General features: G+C 38.6%; 2 protein-coding genes across 2 annotated transcripts in view; one reads left to right on the top strand and one right to left on the bottom strand.

Moving 5' to 3' along the window:
• Nucleotides 1–26,152, bottom strand: part of LOC120420057 (eukaryotic translation initiation factor 5B) — a 185,885-nt gene that overhangs the window by 71,590 nt on the left and 88,143 nt on the right. Inside the window, exon 7 of the mRNA XM_039582968.2 lies at nt 19,283–19,390. Coding sequence (XP_039438902.1) covers nt 19,283–19,390 — 108 coding nt within the window. The remainder of the gene's footprint in view (nt 1–19,282; nt 19,391–26,152) is intronic.
• On the top strand, nt 5,429–6,937 carry LOC120420058 (prolargin-like). The gene is made up of 2 exons (XM_039582969.1): nt 5,429–5,498; nt 5,558–6,937. The coding sequence occupies exons 1-2, from the start codon at nt 5,476–5,478 to the stop codon at nt 6,642–6,644; spliced, it is 1,110 nt and encodes a 369-aa protein (XP_039438903.1). The 5' UTR covers nt 5,429–5,475; the 3' UTR covers nt 6,645–6,937.

The following is a 26,152-nucleotide window of genomic DNA, read 5'->3' as shown; positions in this document are numbered from 1 at the left end:
CATATATTAGCTTGACATTTCTGTCAAGTAGGTTTCCCAAACTGATGAGCTACATATTTCAGGGTGTAGCATCACAAAAAAAAAAAAAATCATGAAAAATCCAAAATTTATGTTACGCCCATCTGATGGTTTTTGGTATAATTTCCATTCGAATTTACATATAAGCTCTGTCCACAGACATTAGTGGTTTGTAAAGCGACGATGTGGATGATACACTCAAACGTCGGTCACATGATTGTCATGCATGGCGGCATGAAAGTACATCAGAATCTGCATCAAATCTGTCCTCATGCATTTTTTGCGATATAGGGGTATGACATCTTTGCCCGTTACCGACAATTATCGACATTACCGACGGCTGATTGATTGTATTGCAGAAAAAAAATCTTATCAGAACGAGGATTAAACCATCCACTTCTTGGTTGTTGATCCGACACGTTACCACTTGGCCATGGACGCTTGATGCATTGTGAGGGACAGATTCTTCTTTCTGAAGTGTTGCTCGGGGACGAGCCAGCATTATATGTGTTGGTGAGACCTGCAGATCGCTGACATGTTTATACGCGGGCAAAAATGAGCTATAGGGGGATGGCGTCGCTATTTTTAGACCACATTTTCCACTTTTTCTCATCGAAACTGACTACTTTATCGACTTCATTTTGCTGGGCGAGATAGGACGCCGTCTATTTTTAGACGATGACTCAGCACTTTTACACTCTTGCGCTTAAAAAAACCAGGTGGCAGCACGATGTAACGCCACGTCCCTATGAGCTTGCTGCAAAAACTGTTAGAAAATGTAACATATTCTGCAGCAAATCCACTGTTGCAGATTTTGATATATATGTTTCCTTTGGGTGTAGCGACCCGAAGGTTGGCTGTACCTCAAAAGAGTCACCAATCAACAGTCCAAAAAGAGTAAAGTTCTTTGCGTCGAGCATCACCTGCAGACAATCGCGTTGACTGTGCCGGACGTAACGGACTGATTCCGGGACGATTTCCAGCGACTGCAGTACATTTACGACAATCAGCTCAGCGAACAAGACGCAAATCAGCGGCTATCCATAGCAAATGCCCGCTCCGGCCGGCTGCAGTATGATCTGGGCCTCCTGAAAAATTCCGTGCATACAACAACGGGGCAGAAAATCAACCATCTGATTCAGATTAACAACCTACGAGCGTCACACAACATGCATTAGTCCCTGGGTCTGCAGCAACTGCTGTTGAGTAATGTGTTAAAATTGCCTGGACAGAATCATAAAGTTGAACATGCCATTCAGTTCTCGCTTCCTGGTCTTGATCCGTTCCTGCAACGCCACCTGCTTCGCCAGATCGGAAGTAGAGGAAATATACCATTTCCAATCAAACACCTATCTTCGTCATATGGAGAGTTTGATGCTCGATTAAAGCTCCAAAAATACTATTTAGGCTATAAACTTACCAGCAACAGCACCGCCTCGAGTAAGCACGCAAATGTATGCTACTTACTGGCCAAAAAGATCAAATTTAATGCACTTTTGATCATAATTTCAATTTTGCGAGACCATTTCCCATCATTTTGTTGGCACACACAGTGACACACGCGAGAAACCCTCAAACGCTTAATAAATATCGCCAAAATCAACTTTTCACTTTCGCTTACTTTTTCACGGCGCTTTCGATACAAAACTGCCCCCAACTTTCGGCAACATGTTCTTTTGCACATTAGTTAGTCACTCACTTGAAAAATAATCCCGAAACATGTAAATAATTAGCAAGCGCCATCAAAACAACAAACGCGCAAAGTCTTTTGACGTTTGACTTTTGACTACCCATTCTAATCGAAGGCTGAAGAAAACCAAGCGAGAAGCGAAGGCAAAAAAAGAACAAAGGGTGGGCGCCAGCAGCGCCTGTTGGAGTGAGCCAGTGATGCCAGGAAACTTTCTCTATAAATGCTACTTTTCGTGAGTGATCGCTTAAAATTTCATCAATTTTGGCAGCAATAAGCAGACCCAAAAGAGCACTGGAAGTATAAAAAAAACTAACTTAATCCACCTATGTGGTTGGAGCCTTCCTCACTCATTACCAACAATGGCTGATTTGATGGGGTTGTACACAAATTTCATCTATTTTTTAGATTCGGATTAAGAAAGTACATAAATATCACTTAAATGGCCATATCTCGAGACAGGGTTGCCAGATCTTCAATGTTTTGGACTCGTTGGAAAGGTCTTTTGACAACCTATCCAACGATGGGTCGGATGGTGGATCCGGACATAGTTTACATACATTTAAGTGAGATCCGGCTTCCAAAAAGTGCATAAATATCACTTAAGTGGACATATCTCGAGACAGGGTTGCCAGATCTTCAATGTTTTGGACTCGTTGGAAAGGTCTTTTGATAACCTATCCAACGATGGGTCGAATGGTAGATCCGGACATAGTTTACATACATTTAAGTGAGATCCGGCTTCCAAAAAGTACATAAATATCACCTAAATGGCCATATCTCGAGACAGGGTTGCCAGATTTTCAATGTATTGGACTCGTTGGAAAGGTCTTTTGATAACCTATCCAACGATGGGTCGGATGGTGGATCCGGACATAGTTTACATACATTTAAGTGAGATCCGGCTTCCAAAAAGTGCATAAATATCACTTAAGTGGACATATCTCGAGACAGGGTTGCCAGATCTTCAATGTTTTGGACTCGTTGGAAAGGTCTTTTGATAACCTAACCAACGATGGGTCGGATGGTGGATCCGGATATAGTTTACATACATTTAAGTGAGATCCGGCTTCCAAAAAATGCATAAATATCACTTAAGTGGACATATCTCGAAACAGGGTTGCCAGATCTTCAATGTTTTAGACTCGTTGGAAAGGTCTTTTGATAACCTATCCAACGATGGGTCGGATGGTCCCGGACATAGTTTACATACATTTAAGTGAGATCCAGATATATGTGAAAACACATTTTTATACATAACTTTTGAACTACTTATCGAAACTTCAATCTTTATAAAACTCGATCTATGGGACCCTTAACCAAGTCGAATGCAACAGGTTCGGGTCAAATCGGTTCAGCCAGTGCCGAGAAACATGAGCTAGTTTGTTGGTCACATACATACATACACACACACATACACACAGACATTTGTTCAGTTTTCGATTCTGAGTCGATATGTATACATGAAGGTGGGTCTACGACGTTTTTATACAAAGTTCATTTTTAGAGCAGGATTATAGCCTTACCTCAGTGAGGAAGGCAAAACTAAGCTGAAAATAGAAAAATGGGCGTTGTCTAATGCATTCTCGTTTGATTAGAATACACTTTGGAAATATTTTTTTCAAATGCTTGTAAAAGGAATAGAAAAACTTTTAGGAAAAGTAAAAATAAACAGAAATGTTCACAAAAAGTTGCTCTACTCGTAAAAGTACTTGGTTTTAGTAAATTTCAAGGAACACTGCAGATTATCCAGCATCATTCAAATACGACCGCTTATTAGGCTTAAAAAGGGTATATTTCCCCTATTTCCGTTTTGCCTTCCTCACTGAGGTAAGGCTATAATCCTGCTCGAAAAATGAACTTTTGAAATACAGCTCGTAGACCTATATTCATGTATATCTATCGACTCAGAATCGAAAACTGAACAAATGTCTGTGTGTGTGTATGTGTGTGTGTGTGTATGTATGTATGTGTTCAAAAATCTTGCCAAGTTTTCTCAGCACTGGCTGAACCGATTTTGATCGTACCAGTTGCATTCGACTTGGTTTAGGGTCCCATACATCGCTATTGAATTGTTTGAAGTTTCGATAAGTAGTTCAAAAGTTATGTATAAAAATGTGTTTTCACATATATCCGGATCTCAATTATATGCATGTAAACGATGTCCGGATCCATCATCCGACCCATCGTTGGTTAGGTAATCAAAAGACCTTTCCAACGAGTCCACAACATCGAAGATCTGGCAACCCTGTCTCGAGTTGTGACCACTTAAGTGATATTTATGTACTTTTTTGAAGCCGGATCTCACTTAAATGCATGTAAACGATATCCGGATCCATCATCCGACCCATCATTGGTTAGGTAATCGAGAGACCTTTCCAACGAGTCCACATAATTGAAGATATGGCAACCCTGTCTCGAGTTATGACCACTTAAGTGATATTTATTTACTTTTTTGAAGCCGGATCTTACTTAAATGTATGTAAACGATGTCCGGATCCATCATCCGACACATCGTTGGTTAGGTAATCAAAAGACCTTTCCAACGAGTCCACAACATCGAAGATCTGGCAACCCTGTCTCGAGTTATGACCACTTAAGTTATATTTATGTACTTTTTTGCAGCCGGATCTCACTTAAATGCATGTAAACGATGTCCAGATCCATCATCCAACCCATCATTGGTTAGGTAATCGAGAGACCTTTCCAACGAGTCCACATAATTGAAGATCTGGCAACCCTGTCTCGAGTTATGACCACTTAAGTGATATTTATGTACTTTTTTGAAGCCGGATCTTACTTAAATGTTTGTAAACGATGTCCGGATCCATAATCCGACCCATCGTTGGTTAGGTAATCAAAAGACCTTTCCAACGAGTCCACAACATCGAAGATCTGGTAACCCTGTCTAGAGTTATGACCACTTAAGTTATATTTATGTACTTTTTTGGAGCCGTATCTCACTTAAATGCATGTAAACGATGTCCGGATCCATCATCCGACCCATCATTGGTTAGGTAATCGAGAGACCTTTCCAACGAGTCCACATAATTGAAGATCTGGCAACCCTGTCTCGAGTTATGACCACTTAAGTGATATTTATGTACTTTTTTGAAGCCGGATCTCACTTAAATGTATGTAAACTATGTATGGATCCATCATCCGACCCATCATTGGTTAGGTAATCGAAAAACCTTTCCAACGAGTCCAAAACATTGAAGATCTGGCAACCTTGTCTCGAGTTTTGATTACTTAAGTTATATGTGTGTTTTTTTCTGGATTCAAAAAAAAAAGCGTAAATATGTGTCCAAACCACTCATATTACCCATTGTTGGTAAAAAGTAAGGAAGGCATCAACCACATAGGAGGATTAAGTTAGTTTTTTAATAAACACGAGTTAAGCTATCCTTCCGGCATTCCAAATCCTCAGGCTTTGTGAACGAACGAAAGTATTTTAATAAACAAAAGCACTTTTGTTCTTACTTTAATGTTTGTGTTACCACAATTTCCTTCGTCGTACAAGGCTCATACCAAAGTTCAAGACTGAAAGTTTCGTTCGAATCGGGGCAACAAGATACGACCTGTGAAAACACGATCCTGAGATTTAACACTACTTATAGGAGAGGGCTGGTATAATCAGCTGCAAGAGAGAAACAGCAATGAGTAAACCATGTAATTCTTGCCCATCGATGAAATTAATAACGCAAACTACACTGATAAGCCATAGTCTCACTGCAATCACTTGACTTACTCTCATTAGAGTTGTGGCGATGAAGATCAGCTGCTTGGTGCTGTAAGTTTTCAATTCAATTTTAGAATATCCATTAAAATAACGAAAAATGCATATTTTAGCTTCTTTGTGACAAACTTGCTAGGATGCGTCCACCCGTGGCTATATCCCTGCAAGCAAATCAGCTGGGGCATCTACACGGTGCACAAAAGGTGCATCCTGGATGATGTGGTCATCCGAACGGACACGGAACTCTACAAAATCTTTTTCCCACCGGTGGAACTGATTATCAACTCGGGCTTCATTCGTGACTTTAGCAAAGCCGTGGCCGATCGGCTGAGCAAGAAAACGACCCACCTGACGGTACAGTTTTGTGGGGTAGAGCGAGTGTTTCTGCGCGATACTTTGGAGAAGGTCATTCTGAACTATAACGCGATTGACGAGGTGCGGTTTGATTCGGCAAAGGATTTGAAGGTATGGGCCCTGCACATGATGTCCAACTATTTGCGGGATGTTTCGTTTGTGCAGAACATGACGTCACTGGTAATATTGAACTTGAGGAGTAATTTCATCGCAACGGTTAGTTGGGAGACGTTTAAAAACTTGAAGTCCCTGGCAACACTGGAACTTGGAAGAAATCGGTTGAAAACTATCGACGGTGGGGATGTTCAGTTGCCAAGTTTGAAGCGTTTGTTACTCGATCGTAATAGACTGTTCAGCTTCGATTTAAGTAATGCAAACTTGAAGCAAGTGAATGAGCTTAACATCTCCTCGAATGAACTGCTGTCCCTAAATTTGTTCAACTTCGAGAAAACCTTCCCAGCGCTAGACACGCTGGATATCAGCAACAACCCGTGGAACTGCGGTCGTCGCCAACGACTGGAAGACTGGATGTTCCTCAAAAGAGTCACCAATCAGCAGTCCAACACGAGTGAAGTTCCCTGCGTCGAGGATCACTTGCAGACAATCGCGTTGACAGTACCGGACGGAACGGACCGACTCCGGGACGACTTCCAGCGGCTGCAGTACTTCTACTACGATCAGCTCAGCGAACAAGACGCAAATCAGCGACTTTCCATGGCAAAAGCCCGCTCCGGCCGGCTGCAGTATGATCTGGGCCTGCTTAACAATTCCGTGCACACAACGGGGCAGAAAATCAACCATCTGTTTCGGATTTACAACCTACGAGCGTCACACAACATGCATTAGTCCCTGGGTCTGCAGCAACTGCTGTTGAGTAATGTGTTAAAATTTCCTGGACAGAATCATAAAGTTGTACACGCCACGCCATTCATTCAGTTCTCGCTTCTTCATCTTGATCCGTTCCTCCAACGTCAACCGCTTTGCCAGATCGGAAGTATTTCCGTTTTCTTAACAAACACGAGTTAAGCCTTCCTTCCGGTCCAAAAGGGTCGCTCGCTGGCCGTTATTTGGCAATTAAACAAACCCCCATACTTTGTGCTCGAACGAAAGTATGTCAATAAACGAAAGCACTTTTGTTCTAGCCACGAACGATTTTTTTCTCTCTCTTTGGCTTCACTTCCTCTACTTCCGAGTTTTGAGTGTGAGTGTTTTGAATAAACAGCACATTTGTTGTTGTTTTTCTCTTCGTTCCGGTTTTTTTATGAATGAAACGAAGGAAAACATATGGCCTTGTTGTAAAAGAAATGCACACGTTTTTACTTCCTTCCTTCCGGCTTTTTGACGGTTTCATTCATAAATTGTGCCGGGCTTTCATTCTGTTACACTCACGCGCACGTTGATGTTATTCAGTAGATCCAGCAGATGTGTGATGGATTAGTAGCAGATGGATTCGAGAAAACGTATTTTTTAGGGTTGAACAATCCTGCTGACTACAAACAACTCACTTTAAATATGAAATAATTACCATAATTCTTCTTATTCTATGGACCAAATTATGGTATCCTTATTCAATTTACTCCACCCACACGCAGAAATAACAAGCTTCGATAGGTGAACAATTTATTTTACAACCGAGCTATATTGTAATATGAAGTTAACGAATTGATCAGAAATCAACTGCATTGATTTAAAAGTGCCGTAATTTTTCTTCAAAATTGTCATAGAAATGAAAAGAGGCTTTACTCTTCCAGTATGCAGTTTGAAGAAACTAAATCCACAAACAAAATGAGGATCGATGAGTAAAGAGTCAACTGTTTCATCAACATGATTAAACTCACATTTAAATTCGAAAAAACTTTGTTTTCCTATCGATCCCGTCGGATTTTCACACTCAACTCAAAACCATTCCGAAACGGGTTGTGTTCGTGCCAATGTGTTAATTAAAACCGGAACTAAAAGGCAAACATCGCACCAAGCCGGTAGGAATAAACAACACCGTCAGAGACAGAGGAGAGACCTTCTAGAAACAGGCAGGCAGTGGGACATACACACAAAATAACCACAAGAGCACAACCGCACGCATGCATGCATCCGATATGTATCACTTTCGTCGTCGTCTTCGTTTCCGAAGCTTGACGTTGGCGTCTTCTTCTTTTTATTTGTGGACACCTCGTGTGGTTTCTATCCCTTGGCTTAAAAGGTGCAAATTTTCAAGAAATCTAGAGTTGGGATTTACTAAGATTGTACGACCATTCCAAATAAAACTCAAGAAATATTGTTGTATTTGTCCTCAAAGATTAGTTTTGAAGACTACAAAAACTTCAGTTGGCTCTTTCGTTACATAACTCGTCATGCTCGTGCTTCCTTGCCGTACAAAACCCCACAATTGGCTTGCAACAAACAGAAACTGAAGCACTGTAAACAGTATCAAAAAAGCTGGTCATTATGTGCATTCGCTCCGCTTGGAGACGGTGATTTTAGCGGACTGGATTTCGCCATATATATGTGATGATTTTCCAAAACAGGTTGCCTAGGAATTGATAAATGGGAATAAAATCTAATCCACCTGAATCGGATCCTAACACCATGACAGCCAGATTTGGAAGACGGAAAGTGTTGATGATCCACTTTTTTAAGGGGATAAGGGAAAATATCCACGGTATTCCCATAAAAAAGTTTCGCTTGGAGTTGGACGGTTTTTGAGAAGATTAGTTTAGGATATACGCTCTTCGCAAAAATATCGAGGGGTGACATAATCTGTTTAAGGGTTGTATTCTCAAGGCAAGCAATCGGAACTAACGTCATGATTCGAAATCCGGACACTTAGTACCACATTATTTTTGTTATAGCTGGCAAAAAATCATGTAATAAGTTGGAAATGTAGAAATATCATCAGGATTTATTGTAAACAGTCAGTTTTAAGAGAATGCATGCAAAATATGTCTTTTCTAGCAATTTTTTATCAGAGTTTGAAAATTAAAATGATTTGTTGTGCTTCGAATCCCGGACACTGTTAAAAGCTGATTCGAAATCCGGACACTTTTGCTTCGAATTCCGGACACTCGATTTTGCTTATGAATCGCACAAATTTGGACTGAAATGTTAGTTAATGGAATTCTGTAGGTCTCAAATAAGCTGTTAACATAAAAACAATCGATAGTTTATATAAAAAATGGCTAGAATTTAAGAAAACCAAAAACATACATTTCTGCTTTGCCTTCCTGGTGCTTCGGACGCCTATGAAATATTTCCGTTGAAATGTTTCGCATTTTTAATAAACTTATAATTTTATTTTATTTGGGAGCGGCCGTGGCTGACTGGTCACGGTGTTCGCTTTGTAAGCAAATGATCCTGGGTTCGATTCCCATCTGCTCCTAACGAGAAAGTATAGGAAATATAAATCTTGAAACTCTGAACATGAACGAAAAATCAAAGTCGCTCGAGTCGGGGTTCGATCCCTCGTCCTTTGGATTGGTAAGCAAAAATGCTAACCACTATGCCTTCGCGACTTGGTGAGCTATGACTGGAATTAGGAATACTGTTACTATCAACTATATACGCGCTGGGTCCTTGTCCATTTGACAAGGGTTCGGAAGTTCTAAATAACGTTTGAATCCGATTGGTCCAAACGTTCTTCAGGGCGGGGCTTGTCGATAAAGCTGAAGTACCTCGCGCTCGGCTAGCCAGCGTAGAAATGGGTCACCGAAGCTCAGCAGAGCTAACACCTTCCAAATGCCTATGCGAGTTATTTGCATGTATAGAATGTAGATCTAAAAATACATGGAAACAACTCAATTTGTAAGAAGCGACCGCGTGGTCCCGTTTGGTTGGCTGCACACACACACACACTTATAATTTTATTTTATTTAAATGTTTTGGCATTAACTACAGCGTTCAAACAAACTTACAATGAAAGTTTATGTTAGAATTCATCAAATAACACAGTTTTGACATTCATAATGCGAACTTATATCCAAATAATTGATAAAACAAGTTGAAGTGTCCGGGTTTCGAAGCGACCGGGAATTCGAATCATGACGTTAGCGATTTTGTGCATCATATTGATATTCGATTTGGTTTTCAGTAGTAGAGAATGCAAGTATGACGATCTGTACATGAAAGGAGGAAATGTATAAGGCGAAAAGATGATTCTGTGAAATGAGAAAATACAACTTTTTTAACAAGATTTTGTATGACGTGTGGCAACAATACACAAAGTTTATGGTTCAAACTATATATCTCGAACTTGAAACCAAAATTTGTGAATTCATTTTGGAAGAAGAACAACGATTAAGATTACCTCATGACCAGAAACTCCACCATGAGCCAAGGGTTAGCGAGGCTCGAGAGGAAACTCGGCTGAGGACGGAAATAAGCGAAAGAACGGACGTGCACAACCAGCCAGCACAGCGTCGTAACGAATTGGTCGTAAATGAATGAACGAGCAGCGGCGATGAAGAAATGAATGAAAACGGCGAAGAAGCGAACAAAAAAAAGATGAATGAAACAAGCGCACCAGCTTTTTGGTTCACACAGCCATAAACAACACGTCCCCGTGATGAGTATTTGCACCCCCTGTTCTGGTCGGCGTATAGATAAAGTGTTAAAAAGAAGCAGAATACCACAAACGAATGCCGCCCGCTAGAAGTCGGAAGTGCCAAGTGTTTGGGCGAGTGTGAGTGGGTCACTTTTCCGTAGTTTGAGGAGTTGCTTATACTACGCTAACTCTGTCCATCGATTCCTTCTGTCTAAATAGTCCATTACATATCTCCATACAAATTTGGGTGCCGTCCATAGAAAGTGCTATGCAAATTCGAAAATTTGCATTTTGACAAGAGATTTTTGGATAGATTTGATGCCATCAGCATAGTTCCATATTAGAACTATTCGGAAAAATAGGTGGATGGATTTTTTTATACAATTTTTGAAACTATCTTTCTATAACCAAAACTCGATTTTGACCAGCTTTAACCACTTAGTTTTTTTTTTTTCATTTTGGTTTACATGTTTAAGTGGACAGAAAGTGCCAAGTTTAAGATATAGGGTAAGACTAACTTTTGTTCTTTGTCAAGTTAGACTGGTACAAATATTTCTTATAGTGTTTGCCATTTTTAGTTTTTAATTTAAAAAACTGTTTTTTTTTTTATTTTATACAATTTACATTTTTGGGCATTATTCATCAGACATTTGATTGCTGAGATATGACCTAGTATTTAAAAAAAAAAAAAAAACAAGTTTTCTTAGTGCCTTGGCCAACAATTTTGGAAACTATTGATCCGATTTTTGATATTAAAAAGTTTAACTCGTGTGAAACCTTTAAAAAAAACATGTTCGGATTTTTAAAAATCACGACTTACATTTCAAAATGACCTTTTTTATATTATTTTTCATGCCTTAAAAATCTGATTTATTTTAAAGGTTAAGAAAACTTCACACGAGTTTCACTTTTTAAAATCAAAAATCGAATCGATAGTTTGCAAAAATCAAAGGGGATAAATAAAAATAAAACTATAGTTACAAGAAACGATATTAGAATTGGAACGACAACTGGTAGTAGAAAGTAGTTAAGATGTAGGTGGTAGGGGTCCAAATCCCGTCTGTGATCTAGTATTTTTTTTTCACTTCTTAACCACACAGCAAAAAATCCGATGGTAAAATTGCATGCAGAAGCATGCACATCACCTTCGTCAAAATAAACACTTAATAATACACACTGCATGTACAATATTTGCATACACAAAAAAAGTCGCAACCGACGGGATTCAAACCCAGCACCAACAGTAAGGACTGGCGTCTTAGTCCACTCGGCCATCAGACCGATGTAAAGCTGTAAGGATAAACGCATATACAGTATGTAAAAAAAAGTATTTACTGCCCAAGGGGTGTTTACGTCGTCGGAAAATTCGCCGACATCCGAACCGGTCCACAATTCACAAGTTAACCTATGTGGCATCGGAAAGGGCATAAAACTTCCGATCTTTTGATACCCAAACATCTAGGGTTTCTATAAAAACCCACGTTTTTGAATACCTGGGCAAAAAGTAAGTTTGATCCACGAGAACAAAAATTACGAAACTCCATACATTTTTGGCAGATTGCTCAAACGAAACCATAACAACGTGCATAAAATAATGCAATATTTATTTTACACCCAAGCCTTTTACACGCAGCTGGATTACTACTTTTTTAGCTGTGCACTTCTACTACCAGTTGTCGTTCTACTTCGAAAATAATTCCTTGGAACTAAAAATGGTTTGGCCTAACTAAGGGTCATACTAAAACAAACAAAAAAAACTTTATTTTGCCCCCTGAATTTATAAGGCATTTTAGTAAGTAGTAAGTTATTTCAAACAAATTTATGAAACAGCCAATACAACTCTACCAAATTTCACTCGAACAGAGAAAAGGACGACCGAAAAGCAACAACAAATAACCAAAGAAAAGTGAAACCCCTCTCAGACCTTTGCCCCTTAAGTCCGGAAGAACAGGCCGCACTCTCTAGTTTCTGCACAATGCCCCGATGGGAGAAAGAGATGCGGCAGTTGCGGGAAGAAATAACATCCGGAAGTATTTATTTCCGTTCCGGGAGAGAGAGAGAGCAAGACGCACACACTTCAGCTTAAGCTGAGTGGGAAGCATTTAGATTGATAAATTTACAGATCTTAGTAATAAAAGCGATGAATTTGGATTTTTTTAGAATAAGCTAGAAAACTTACAAAACTATGTCCTTTTTACAAATTTGACAACGAAAAAAATATATTTGAAAAGTTTATCAGAAAAGGTTGGTTGCACTACCGAGTGAATAAATCCTTTCCATTCTCTCATTATCTCCAAAATCTCATTGCCCGAACACATTTCGGAAGTAGAAAATTGATGGAGAAAAAAAACATTCTCAATTTTCTCTGCCCCTTTGTAACAGCGTGTGTGCGTGTGTGTGGGATCGGAAGTAAATCGGAAGTAGCAAAGAATGCCCTCCGTCTTTTTTCTTTTGCTCGCGTAACTTTCTGAGTCAGCAACTCCGGGCGTCCGACAGTCCCGGGCACGATCGTTTTGTTCTAATCTCATTACAAAAAGGCACACTCACGGGAGTGAGCAAGAAAACGAGCAAAAAACATCGTCGGAAATCCGGAAGGAAGTTGAAATTAATGCCTGTGCGCCTGCTGCTTTTTGCTGCTTGTGTGTGTGAGTGTGTGCGCGCTGGAGCAATTTTATGAATGGAACGCCAATCTACGCGCGCTCTCGACGTAGAAGAAGACGACGACCACGACGAAGATATCGCCGAGGGGAAGAAACGTGAATGAATGGCTGCCTTGCTGGGCTGACTCGGCGCGCTGGCTCAATGAATGAATGGCCAACAGCAAGTAACAGAAGCCGGATGAATGAATGAGTCGGGTTTACGAGCGTAACGAAGAAATTGCATCTTCCGATCTCGAGTCGTTTGAAGAACGTTTGAGGACACAAACATGCGAGTTGACGTGTACGTAATGATGGCTGGTGGGTTGTCTCGAAAGAACGCACCTTTTATCCGGTGTCCCATGGGACCGGAACGGAACGCCACAGCGCACAGTGGATCTAGGTGTGACAAAAATCAAAAAATGAAAGTTAAATTTCAGCAGTGTTAGTATTTTTCTATTTTTTCTCATACCTTCAAAAACTCATTCCCTAATGTTGAGCAAGATTGGATGTAATTTGAATTTTTGGCGGCTTTGAGAGTGCAGACATTTTTGTTATTTTTAGTAGCTGAAACTTCAAAATTCGCAAAAAATATTTTTTCTTAAAACTTGCATAACTCAGCCAATTTTAAGCAAAATTTGATTCTTCTGGCTGCATTCGAAAGGTATTTAAAAGTTGTTAATTTTACTATCCTTGGAATTTTGATTGACCCCTCCCCTCTATTAAGCTATTCAAACGAAAGAAAGCATTAACTATTTTCAAGATTTTTTCAAATTTCAACCCTTCAGGAACAATTTTGTACGGGTGTGACCAAAGTCCCGTATGCAGTTTCTGTCGTGAAATTTAATGTACTTTCAGACAGTGTATAGCAAATTTTGCTCATACTTGCTCGAAAGATCAAAATTTGCTTGTTTCTAAAAAAAGTCAAAGTGGATCTACTCTACTCTATTCACGAATCGGATCAAAAAGTCAGATATGGCAATCGCCTTATGATCTTTCTTCATATTCAAGAATTGAACAAATGTACTAAAATAATACTGGATTTTGGATTTCTTAGTGTACCAAGAACCCCCCCCCCCCCCTCGTCTTTTTATGACTTGGTTAAATATTCCTCTTGGAATGACTGAAAACTTCAACGGCGAAAATACTTTCTATTGTAAAATTTCGCATGTGCTTGTGTGCTATCTTGTGACCCGTCTGCTGAAAAAGATAGGAGGTGTCACAAGATAGCACACAAGCTACGATGTGTATCTGCGTGAAGAATTATTGGAACAAAGTGATGCGGGCAGTGATAAACATAGTTAATGAGCAATTGCAAACATTTTAATGAATATCGTCGTCAGGGTGACATTGGGTCTGGTGAGTGAGATACAGTCATATAAAATTGCTAAAATTTGTATGACCCAAATTATGCATTTGAACGAACTGTACTTGCACTTCTCGTTCTTATATGCACATCTAGGAGGCACAGAACATGGTGTTTTTACCACCTTACGAGAACGCGTGCCGAACTCTTAGCGGCTCTTTGAAAAATTGTACATGTTTTTTTTTAAATGATCTACTATTCTTTACTTATATTTTGAGCTAGGCCAGTTCTTTTCACGAACTGGTGTAGCGCTGAAGCTCAATCTGAGATCTTCAACAAACAATAAAATATTAAATTAAAACTCACCTTAAAAAACAATGAAATTGATAGATTTGCTAGTAAAGCGCACGATTGGTTGTTTCCTAATATGGAAATCCCACAGCACAGGTTAAAAAGGCCAAAGACTATGCAAAAAACGGGTTTCCATAAAAATGGTCCTCAAACATCCGAATTTCTTAACTTAGCTCACTTGGCAGCTATTCCGGATATTTTATAAATGTTCCACACACGGATAACTGATGAATTTCCCACTGTACGGTACAATTAAGCCTCATTTTCCACATTTTTTCACTACACAAAATTAAAACCAGAAAAAAAATTGACATTTGCACGTACAGTCAAAGTTCTGACACAGTGCCCGTGCGCGTACTTTGATTAAAAACACGGTGTTTTTAAGTCTTAGAAGAACAAGAGCAGCACCCGTGCCGTGCCGATGCACCTCTGGACCCAATCTAACCATGCAAGATTTTTTTTTTTCAACTGTCCCAAAAAATCTTCCAAAAAGTCTTACCTTACCTTACATATTTTTATGTGCAGCTTAGTACATAAAAAGCAGAATAGACCTTGGGTCTAATCGTGGATGAAGAGAAGAGGGAAGATGGGAAATTAAATAAAAATAAAATTTAAACTTTATTTTCCACTTTTTAAATTAAAATGTATCACAAATTACTCTAATTAATAACTCTAATGCAAAAAAAGTTAATAATTTATTAATTTTGTAGGCTTATCTTTGTTTTGCACCCTAGATAAAAACTTGAAATGAAATTTTCGTTGGCCTCAACAAAAATCTAGAGTTTTTTTTAAAGGTCCTTTAATTTATTGTGTTTCATATGTTTATAGGACCTTTAAAAATAATCTAGAAATGTCTTCAGATCTTTTTCTACCTTTTCTACCAGATACTACTAAAATGTGCACAGTTAAAATGTGATGATAATCTCATAGAAGACAAATAACCGAGCTTCCGTGGCCGTGAGATTACGGGTTTCGCCTTGTAAGCGGAAGGTGATGGGTTTGATTCCTGTCTGGCTCGGCAAAGTCAGATCCCTTCAAAGAGTAATTCTACTCACTGGGAATACTGACCTGTAGGGGATGGGTTTCGACTAGCAGCGTGCTGGATTTCCAATCCAGAGGCCGTGAGTTCGATTCTCGTACCGGGATGATGAAGTTTTTTATAACACTTTTCCTCAAATACACAAATTTTGGGACACCCTATTAACTGGACCAATCTAACGTTACTACTGTACTGACCCCTGAAGATGACAAAGCTGTTATTTAAAAGTGTGGTATCTACGAATTTGGTTTAACAAAATTTCGGTTATGGATCATTGTGATATAGTACCACCCTAACATTTTATTTGTTAAGATTTACACACACACAATCAAAATTCCAAGCTACTATTGATATAAAAAATACAATTTCAGCAATTTAAAAAAATATTTGAAAAATAAATATTTATGCACCACCCTAATGTACTTAGATTTTATTTCATGAAAAAATAAATGTGTTTTTTGAATTCAGCTGCCCAAAATCACCCATATAATAGGGCATATTTGGTAGAATACCTGGCATTTTTAATTTTGTCACTCCTTTGTTCGGAGAGGATCCACTGTGCAGCGGGTTCCGGTAATTGGGTTTGGCAGAGTTGACGAAGTGAGATATTTTACAACAAAATAGTTAAGATCTGTTTGTTGAAATGTTGCCATACCGACAAATACTAAAGAAAAGAACTGTCTGCTTTGAATTCTACCAAAAATAAAAAATAAATAATTTTGCCACACAGAAAAAAAATAATCAGGAAACCTTTAGCGGTATTTATAAAAAATGATAACATTAGCAGATGTTGCATAATCTGAGGAGAGAGCATTCAAAAAAAACCTTTAGAATGATTCATGAAAATTGCTTTCATGGAAACCCTATGATTAAGGATACCAACTCTCAATGTTAAAAAGTTCCGTAAGAGTATGAAGACAGTTTCAATTGTTCTGTATATTTATGAGCAGTTCTCTCAGATTTCGCGGTCATTCGTTTTTTTTTTGTATTTTTTAATCCGACTGAAACGTTTTTGGTGCCTTCGGTATGCCCAAAGAAGCCATTTTGCATCATTAGTTTGTCCATATAATTTTCCATACAAATTTGGCAGCTGTCCATACAAAAACGATGTATGAAAATTCAAAAATCTGTATCTTTTGAAGGAATTTTTTGATCGATTTGGTGTCTTAAGCAAAGTTGTAGGTATGGATATGGACTACATTGAAAAAAATGATACACGGTAAAAAAAATTGGTGATTTTTTATTTAACTTTTTGTTACTAAAACTTGATTTGAAAAAAACACTTTTTTTATGTTGTAGAGGACATAAAATGCCATTTTTTTCTGAAATTTCCAGATTGTGCAAAAAATCTTTGACCGAGTTATGAATTGTTGAATCAATAATAATTTAAAAAAAAACTGTACATGCAGTGTGTAATATTAAGTGTTTATTTTGACGAAGGTGATGTGCATGCTTTTGCATGCGATTTTACCATCGGATTTTTTGCTGTGTAATTTTTCAATAAAAAACTAACTGAATCCACATATGTGGATGCCTTCCTTTACCAACAATGGGCAATTTAGGTGGTTTGGACACAAATTTCAGCTATTTTTTTTTAGATATTTAGCAAAACAGTACACAAATTTAACATAAATGATAATAACTCGAGACAAGGATGCCAGATCTTCAATGTTTTGGACTTGTTAGAAAGGTTTTTTAATTACCTAAACAACGATGGGTTTGATAATGGATCCGGACATCGTTTACATACATTTAAATGAGATCCGGCTTCAAAAAAGTACAAAAATATCACTTAAATGGTCATAACTCGAGACAGGGTTGCCAGATCTTCAGTGTATTAGACTCGTTGGAAAGGTCTTTCAATTACCTAACCAACGTTGGGTTGGATGACGGATCCGGACATCTTTTACATGCATATAAGTGAGATCCGGATACATGTAAAAATACATTTACACTTTTGAACTACTAGTCGAAACTTCAAACGATTCAATAGCAATGTATGGGACTCTAAACCAAGTCAAATGCAACCGGTTTGATCAAAATCGCTTCAGCCAGTGCTGAGAAACTCAGTGAGAGTTTTGGTCACATACATACATTCACACAAATACACACACACAAACATTTGTTCAGTTTTCGATGTTGAGTCTATATGTAAGCATGAAGGTGAATCTTCGAGATTTTAATAAAAAGTTCAAATTTTGGGCCGGATTTCCCAATAAATAATTGTATGGGAAATACATTTAGCTTAGTCTGTTCGAATTTTCATATTTCATATTTGGGATTTAGGGCAACCCTCGGTGTATATTTCAGCTCTATAATAAAAGGCGAAAAGAAATTTTAAACACACCCTGTAGAGCACTTCCCGACAACAAAACGTGAAAGGCACACACCGAATAGTTCGTGGAAAAGCTGGAATTCCAACACTGTCAGCATGCGCTTCCTGTTCGTGACTTCAATTTCCGATCGTGGCCCAAGTCGACTCGCCGGGAATGGCTGACTGGGTGCTTATTTCACCAGCTACTCAAGCAGGGTGAGATGATCTATAATGGATTTTGTTTTAAGTTAGGTTTAAAATTGAAGGGTTGTAATGGATCAAGCTCATAACCTCAAGTTGACATTCTCCAAAACTCCAGGCAGCTAATCCCCAACAAGCGTTTTTTTTGGCTCGTTCGTAAGAAGGTGGCATTTTTAGTGGCGACTCTCCGGCGTTTGAGAGGCGAGAGTGTGAGTGTGTGTTTGTTACCGGAATCAAATATTTACGGAACCGACTGACGTCAACGGCTGCTGAAATTTCGCGAACACTTCAAGAGAGGAGGAAAAAATCTACTACTATAAATTGCCTAGCTTGTTGAGGGGCTCTCCGGAATGAATGAACGTAGTTGAGGGAGGGAGGGGAAGTTTGCGTGGGTGTCTCTTCCAACATGGCGATAAATAATCTTCTTTCGTGTCTTTTTTGCTCTTCCCATTCAAGGGGAAGACTACAACCACTCTACTACTGATACAGAGCTGATTCGTTGATCCGATTGTTTACTACAGTTTCCAATTCGGCATTATGTTTAGTGTCCGAGCAATCGACATCTGACAACTGGTCGGAGTAGCGAATTCTCTCAGTAGTTCCGATTCGTTTGAGCCACGACGGAGTTCCACAATTAGAAATTAATATCCGCAGCCCCCTCTCTCTCTCTCCAGATGACAATAGTGAACTCGTGGGATGACAGCAGCGCCATGGAGAAGATACCGGGAATTCGCGCTGGCTTTCATCGTTCATAGCTATATCGACACAAACGCTCCTCCGATGGCAACACTGAACACTCAGTTTGTTGGCAGGGAACGTTGAAACCGATGATGTGGGGATAAAAGGGGGAGGGTTGTAAATGGACCGGATATAATAAATTATACTGGAAGCTGGAGATAATATTAAAAGCGCTGGTTGGCAGTTGAATCGGCGAACGGCGACTTTTTCGGGAAAGATGTTTACGAGAATAGAGAAACTGAAGTGTGGTTAGAGAAAAAGACGTTGTGTTTGTCTTTCTTGGTAGATTGACTTGAACAATATGTAAAGAGTTGCAAGGTTTACCAAAGTCTTTCAGCTCTAAACTGCAGATTCACACTCACCTCTTTAGTTGGCACACAAATCGGCGTTCCCTCCTTGACCACTCCGGCCTCCACTATGACACCCATCACAATTGGATCACGAGAGTTGAACACGAATTGGGGTAATATCTGAAAGAGGAAACAAAACAGAAACAATCAAACAGGGCCAATCTTAAACTTCTTCTTCCCATTTCGTATTCTTCTTCTTTCGGACAAACATTAACGCTATCTAGGCACTGTCAAATCAATCTGTGCGAGGCAAGACACACAAATAAACAATATCACCTCTTGAAAACAACCAATCAGAAGAGCCAAGTTAACAACAGAGTGTGACGAAGCCCTGCCTGACTGCCCGGGGTAACATAATCACCGGATATCATAAAAAACCTTCTTCCTTTGAATAAAATTTCTTAATGTCTTGTTTTCCCTGGACCTCGTGCGTCTTTCCTTCCCTTCCCCCGGCAGCAGCAGCAGCACGATCAGCCACATAGCTATAAAGCCCATGCCACGAGGCCATAATCAGGTGCCTATTTTTCCTGGCTGTCCCCGGCTTAATCTCTCGACGTCGTCATTATCGTGCCTTGATCACCTTGGCGCGTTTCGTATGCCACGAAAATTGATACCCTGCTGCTGCTGCTTCTCGGTCCTTCTTCTTGTTCCATTAGCTCTAATTACCGGTGGCTACAAAACTGGATCGGAAAAAGTTCTACGAGTAACAGATCAGTTTACACGGTGATGACACAAGCCTAAAAAAATGATCCTCAAAGTATGAAACGAGTCTCAACTCAACCCAACCCCGACCTGACTGGAAAAATCTAACTTCAGATTAAACTTTAAAGTGAAGTGAAGTGAAGTGAAGTGAAGTGAAGTGAAGTGAAGTGAAGTGAAGTGAAGTGGTGAAAATAAAACTTTCAGAAATATTCTAAATGAAACTTTTCTAATCAATCAGTTATCCAACAATTATAAGAGCATGTAATTTTTCCAAATAACTCAAGATCAATCTAATCGACACCCTGCAAACATTGCTTACTTTTTATCACAACTGCTTTGGCCATTTAAAGGTCCCCCCCACCACAGACAACAGTGCCCCAATCATAACCGCCTGTTTGAAAACAATTCCACGCGCGCGCGCTCAATGTCAGATCGATAAAGACCGATATGGCGGCGAACAACTTGCGCAATCATCAATCAAGAGGCGCGTAATACGTGAGCGTTTCCGTTGACCAAGTTGTATGTGTGTTTGTGTGTGGGGAGGAGGACGAAATGTCGGCGATTAAGAATCATCGCCCATCAGACTAAACGGACGGAACGAGCGCGACGCAGCAGCTGTAAATCTAAATAGCGCGCGAATCGCTGATTAAGTGATGCACGATAATAGCCACTTCCGTTCTCCTAGTAGAAAAGAGGCATCGCCTTAAAAGGAAAGACCCACTGGGGAGGTGGTTAAGGTAAGCTATTTATCAAATTGAAAATAGATATATTATGTATTGTATAAAACATTTACTTAATTTCTGAATCAATCAAAACCAAACAACGGATCTCAAGTGCTGTAGTAATCTTCTACGATTCATTGAAGACACTTTTCTTGAATGAATCCGATGCTCAACCGGCAGAGCTAGGTGCTGCGATGTGGTGGCCTTGGGCTTAAAATAAAATGCACTACAAATCTATGTTTAGTGCCCAGATCGATCCAACAAAAAAAAATACAGAGCAATTCTCTGAGATTTCGGTCATTCGATTTTTTTTTTTTTTGTATTTTTTAATCCGGCTGAAACTTTTTTGGTGCCTTTGGTATGCCCAAAGAAGCCATTTTGCATCATTAGTTTGTCCATATAATTTTCCATACAAATTTGGCAGCTGTCCATACAAAAATGATATGTGAAAATTCAAAAATCTGTATCTTTTGAAGGAATTTTTTGATCGATTTGGTGTCTTCGGCAAAGTTGTAGGTATGGATATGGACTATACTGAAAAAAAATGATACACGGTAAAAAAATTTGGTGATTTTTAATTTAACTTTTTGTCACTAAAACTTGATTTGCAAAAAAAACACTATTTTTAATTTTTTTTTATTTTTTGATATGTTTTAGAAGACATCAAATGCCAACTTTTCAGAAATTTCCAGAATGGGCAAAAAATCTTTGACCGAGTTATGATTTTTTGAATCAATACAGATTTTTTCAAAAAATCGGAATATTGGTCGCAAAAACTTTTCAAATTAATTTTTCGATGTAAAATTGAATTTGCAATCAAAAGTACTTTAGTGAATTTTTGATAAAGTGCACCGTTTTCATGTTATAACCTTTTTTAGGTAACTTTTTTGAAAATAGTCGCAGTTTTTCATTTTTTTTAAATAGTGCCCATGTTTCCCACCGTTGAAAAAAATATTTTTGAAAAGCTGAGAAAATTCTCTATATTTTGCTTTTTCGGACTTTGTTCATTCGATCCTTAGTTGCTGAGATATTGCCGCGCAAAGGTTAAAAAACAGGAAAATTGATGTTTTCTTTGTCTCACCCAAACAACCACCATTTTCTAATGTCGAATCTCAGCAACTATAGGTCCGATTTACGATGTTAAAACATAAAACATTCGTGAAATTTTCCGATCTTTTCGAAAAAAATATTTTCAAGAATTTTAAATCAAGACTAACATTTCAAAAGGGCCAAACATTCAATACTACGCCCTTTAGATATGTTAGTCTTGATTTAAAATTCTTGAAAACATTTTTTTCGAAAAGATCGGAAAATTTCACGAATGTTTTATGTTTTAACATCATAAATCGGACCTATAGTTGCTGAGATATCGACATTAGAAAATGGTGGTTTGTTTGGGTGAGACTTAGAAAACATCAATTTTCCTGTTTTTTAACCTTTGCGTGGCAATATCTCAGCAACTAAGGGTCGTATCAACAAAGTCCGAAAAAGCAAAATATAGAGAATTTTCTCAGCTCTTCAAAAATATTTTTTCAACAGTGGGCAAACATGGGCACTATTTTAAAAAAAATGAAAAACTGCGACTATTTTCAAAAAAGTTACCTAAAAAAGGTTATAACATGAAAACGGTGTACTTTATCAAAAATTCACTAACTTTTTGATTGCAAATTCGATTTTACATCGAAAAAAGAATTTGAAAAATATTTGCGACCAATATTTCGATTTTTTGAAAAAAAACTGTATTGATTCAAAAAATCATAACTCGGTCAAAGATTTTTTGCCCATTCTGGAAATTTCTGAAAAGTTGGCATTTTATGTCTTCTAAAACATATAAAAAAATAAAAATAATAAAAATGGTGTTTTTTGCAAATCAAGTTTGAGTGACAAAAAGTTAAATGAAAAATAACCAATTTTTTACCGTGTATTATTTTTTTCAGTGTAGTCCATATCCATACCTTCAACTTTGCCCAAGACACCAAATCGATCAAAAAATTCCTTCAAAAGATACAGATTTTTGAATTTTCACATATCATTTTTGTATGGACAGCTGCCTAATTTGTATGGAAAATTATATGGACAAACTAATGATGCAAAATGGCTTCTTTGGGCATACCAAAGGCATCAAAAAAGTTTCAGCCGGATTAAAAAATACAAAAATTAAAATTAAAGAAAAAAGACCGATTCCGTAGAGAACTGCTCTACATTGAAAAACGAGGTGAAGAACGTAGCATGAGGTATTTGGTAGAAGAGATGTTCTTTGAGATTCGAGAGCGTTCTTTCATTTAGGAAAATTCACTTTGTACTCCACACTGAATGCGAGCAATTCTCCACCAAAACCGGAAATTTATTTTATTAGTATTTTTGGATTCGGTTCAAACTTTGTGGGATATAATTTATTCACCCATACAAGGCTCCGTACAATTTTTGCAGCTGTCCATACAAAAATGTTAAGTGAATCATCGAAAATCTGTAGCTTTTGAATGAATTACACTACTCGACAAAACAAAACTTGTGTCAAGGGATTGACGATATCTCATCGGTTCCTCAGAGAAAAGGCATCCCCGAATCCGATGCAATCGACAGAATTTGATTTTATGTCCACGCGGACTGACGAGAAGCTGGTATATTTTTTAACATAAAAAAATCGAACAATTTAAAAAAAACTTGCGTCTCCTCCCAACTATATGAGCCATCTACAAAAATATGGAGGCGCCTGGTGCATAGCCATTTCCTTTAAGCACAACGGAAACAACCAATACAAATGTATAAAAAAGTTGTCAAGTTCGGGGGGTCCACAGCTAGCATTTTTTGTACGATTATAAAAATAAATATTAAAAGTTTAAAATTAAAATATTTCAAAATATTTTTTTTAAATATATTTGTTTACTAAAATTTTATGTTTCTCAAAGGTCTATGGGTACTTCGGGATGTCCATGGTAATCTAAGGACTCCCTAGAGTTAAGATCTATGAGTCTACCGCCGTAACAAGCGAGAGGTCGTCGGATTTTGACCCCGGATCATGTGCGTATAGCACCAGTGGATATGGTAGACTACTATATGAATGTAATGGGATGTCCATGGTCATCCAAGGACTCCCTGGAGTTAAGATCTATGAGTCTACCGCCGTAACAAGCAAGAGGTCGTCGGATTTTGACCCCGGATCATGTGCGTATAGCATCAGTGGATATGGTAGACTACTATATGAATGTAATGGGATGTACATGGTCATCCAAGGACTCCCTAGAGTTAAGATCTACGAGTCTAGCGCCGTAACAAGCAAGAGGTCGTCGGATTTTGACCCCGGATCATGTGCGTATAGCATCAGTGGATATGGTAGACTACTATATGAATGTAATAGGATGTCCATGGTCATCCAAGGACTCCCTGGAGTTAAGATCTACGAGTCTACCGTCGTAACAAACAAGAGGTCATCGGCTTTTGACCCCGGATCATGTGCGTATAGCATCAGTGGATATGGTAGACTACTATATAAATGTGTTGGGCTCTCTGGAGTTAAGATCTACGAGTCTACCGCCGTTACAAAAAAGAGGTCGCCGTTTGGCTAAAGTGGTAAGCAAGGACTTTTGTTCATCGTTCAAACTTAAATATTTCGATAACTTTACATTGATTGTAGATCTTAACTCCAGGGAGTCCTTGGATGACCATGTACATCCCATTACATTCATATAGTAGTCTACCATATCCACTGATGCTATACGCACATGATCCGGGGTCAAAATCCGACGACCTCTTGCTTGTTACGGCGGTAGACTCATAGATCTTAACTCCAGGGAGTCCTTGGATGACCATGTACATCCCATTACATTCATATAGTAGTCTACCATATCCACTGATGCTATACTCACATGATCCGGGGTCAAAATCCGACGACCTCTTGCTTGTTACGGCAGTAGACTCGTAGATCTTAACTCCAGGGAGTCCTTGGATGACCATGTACATCCCATTACATTCATATAGTAGTCTACCATATCCACTGATGCTATACGCACATAATCCGGGGTCAAAATCCGACGACCTCTTGCTTGTTACGGCGGTAGACTCATAGATCTTAACTCCAGGGAGTCCTTGGATGACCATGTACATCCCATTACATTCATATAGTAGTCTACCATATCCACTGATGCTATACTCACATGATCCGGGGTCAAAATCCGACGACCTCTTGCTTGTTACGGCAGTAGACTCGTAGATCTTAACTCCAGGGAGTCCTTGGATGACCATGTACATCCCATTACATTCATATAGTAGTCTACCATATCCACTGATGCTATACGCACATAATCCGGGGTCAAAATCCGACGACCTCTTGCTTGTTACGGCGGTAGACTCGTAGATCTTAACTCCAGGGAGTCCTTGGATGACCATGTACATCCCATTACATTCATATAGTAGTCTACCATATCCACTGATGCTATACGCACATAATCCGGGGTCAAAATCCGACGACCTCTTGCTTGTTACGGCGGTAGACTCATAGATCTTAACTCTAGGGAGTCCTTGGATTACCATGGACATCCCGAAGTACCCATAGACCTTTGAGAAACATAAAATTTTAGTAAACAAATATATTTAAAAAAAATATTTTGAAATATTTTAATTTTAAACTTTTAATATTTATTTTTATAATCGTACAAAAAATGCTAGCTGTGGACCCCCCGAACTTGACAACTTTTTTATACATTTGTATTGGTTGTTTCCGTTGTGCTTAAAGGAAATGGCTATGCACCAGGCGCCTCCATATTTTTGTAGATGGCTCATATAGTTGGGAGGAGACGCAAGTTTTTTTTAAATTGTTCGATTTTTTTATGTTAAAAAATTTACCAGCTTCTCGTCAGTCCGCGTGGACATAAAATCAAATTCTGTCGATTGCATCGGATTCGGGGATGCCTTTTCTCTGAGGAACCGATGAGATATCGTCAATCCCTTGACACAAGTTTTGTTTTGTCGAGTAGTGTTATCTGATCTTGGGCAAAGTTGTAGGTATTGATGAGGACTATTCAGCAACAAAGGTTGCTGAAAAAAACAAATGAAAGAAACAGAAACAAGAAATTTGAAGTTTTTTAGTCTCATCCAAAGATTTCCACATTTTCTAATGCCAATATAACAGTAACTATTGGTTCAATTTTCAATGTTGAATAATGCAACATTTGTGAATTGTATAGAACCTTATAAGGAAATGCTAACAATGCAAAATGGCTTCTTTTGACAAAATGCATTACAAATTTAAAAATCTCAATATTTTTGTGGAATTCTAGAATAACTCACTCACGTAGAATTTGCCTTTTCAGTGAGAAAATAAGTAGAAAAACGACTAATTCTCGTAGGTTAATTTAAATGGCCTGAACAAAACAATAAAAAGTCCAACAGATAAGTGCACCCAATAGCGAAACGTACACTTAACTGCCGAGAGCAATCATAACTGCCCACAAGTTCATGA

The sequence above is a fragment of the Culex pipiens genome, chromosome 3 (assembly GCF_016801865.2).
Source record: "Culex pipiens pallens isolate TS chromosome 3, TS_CPP_V2, whole genome shotgun sequence".
Lineage (NCBI taxonomy): Eukaryota > Metazoa > Arthropoda > Insecta > Diptera > Culicidae > Culex > Culex pipiens.
This window is presented reverse-complemented; position numbering and strand designations above follow the sequence as displayed.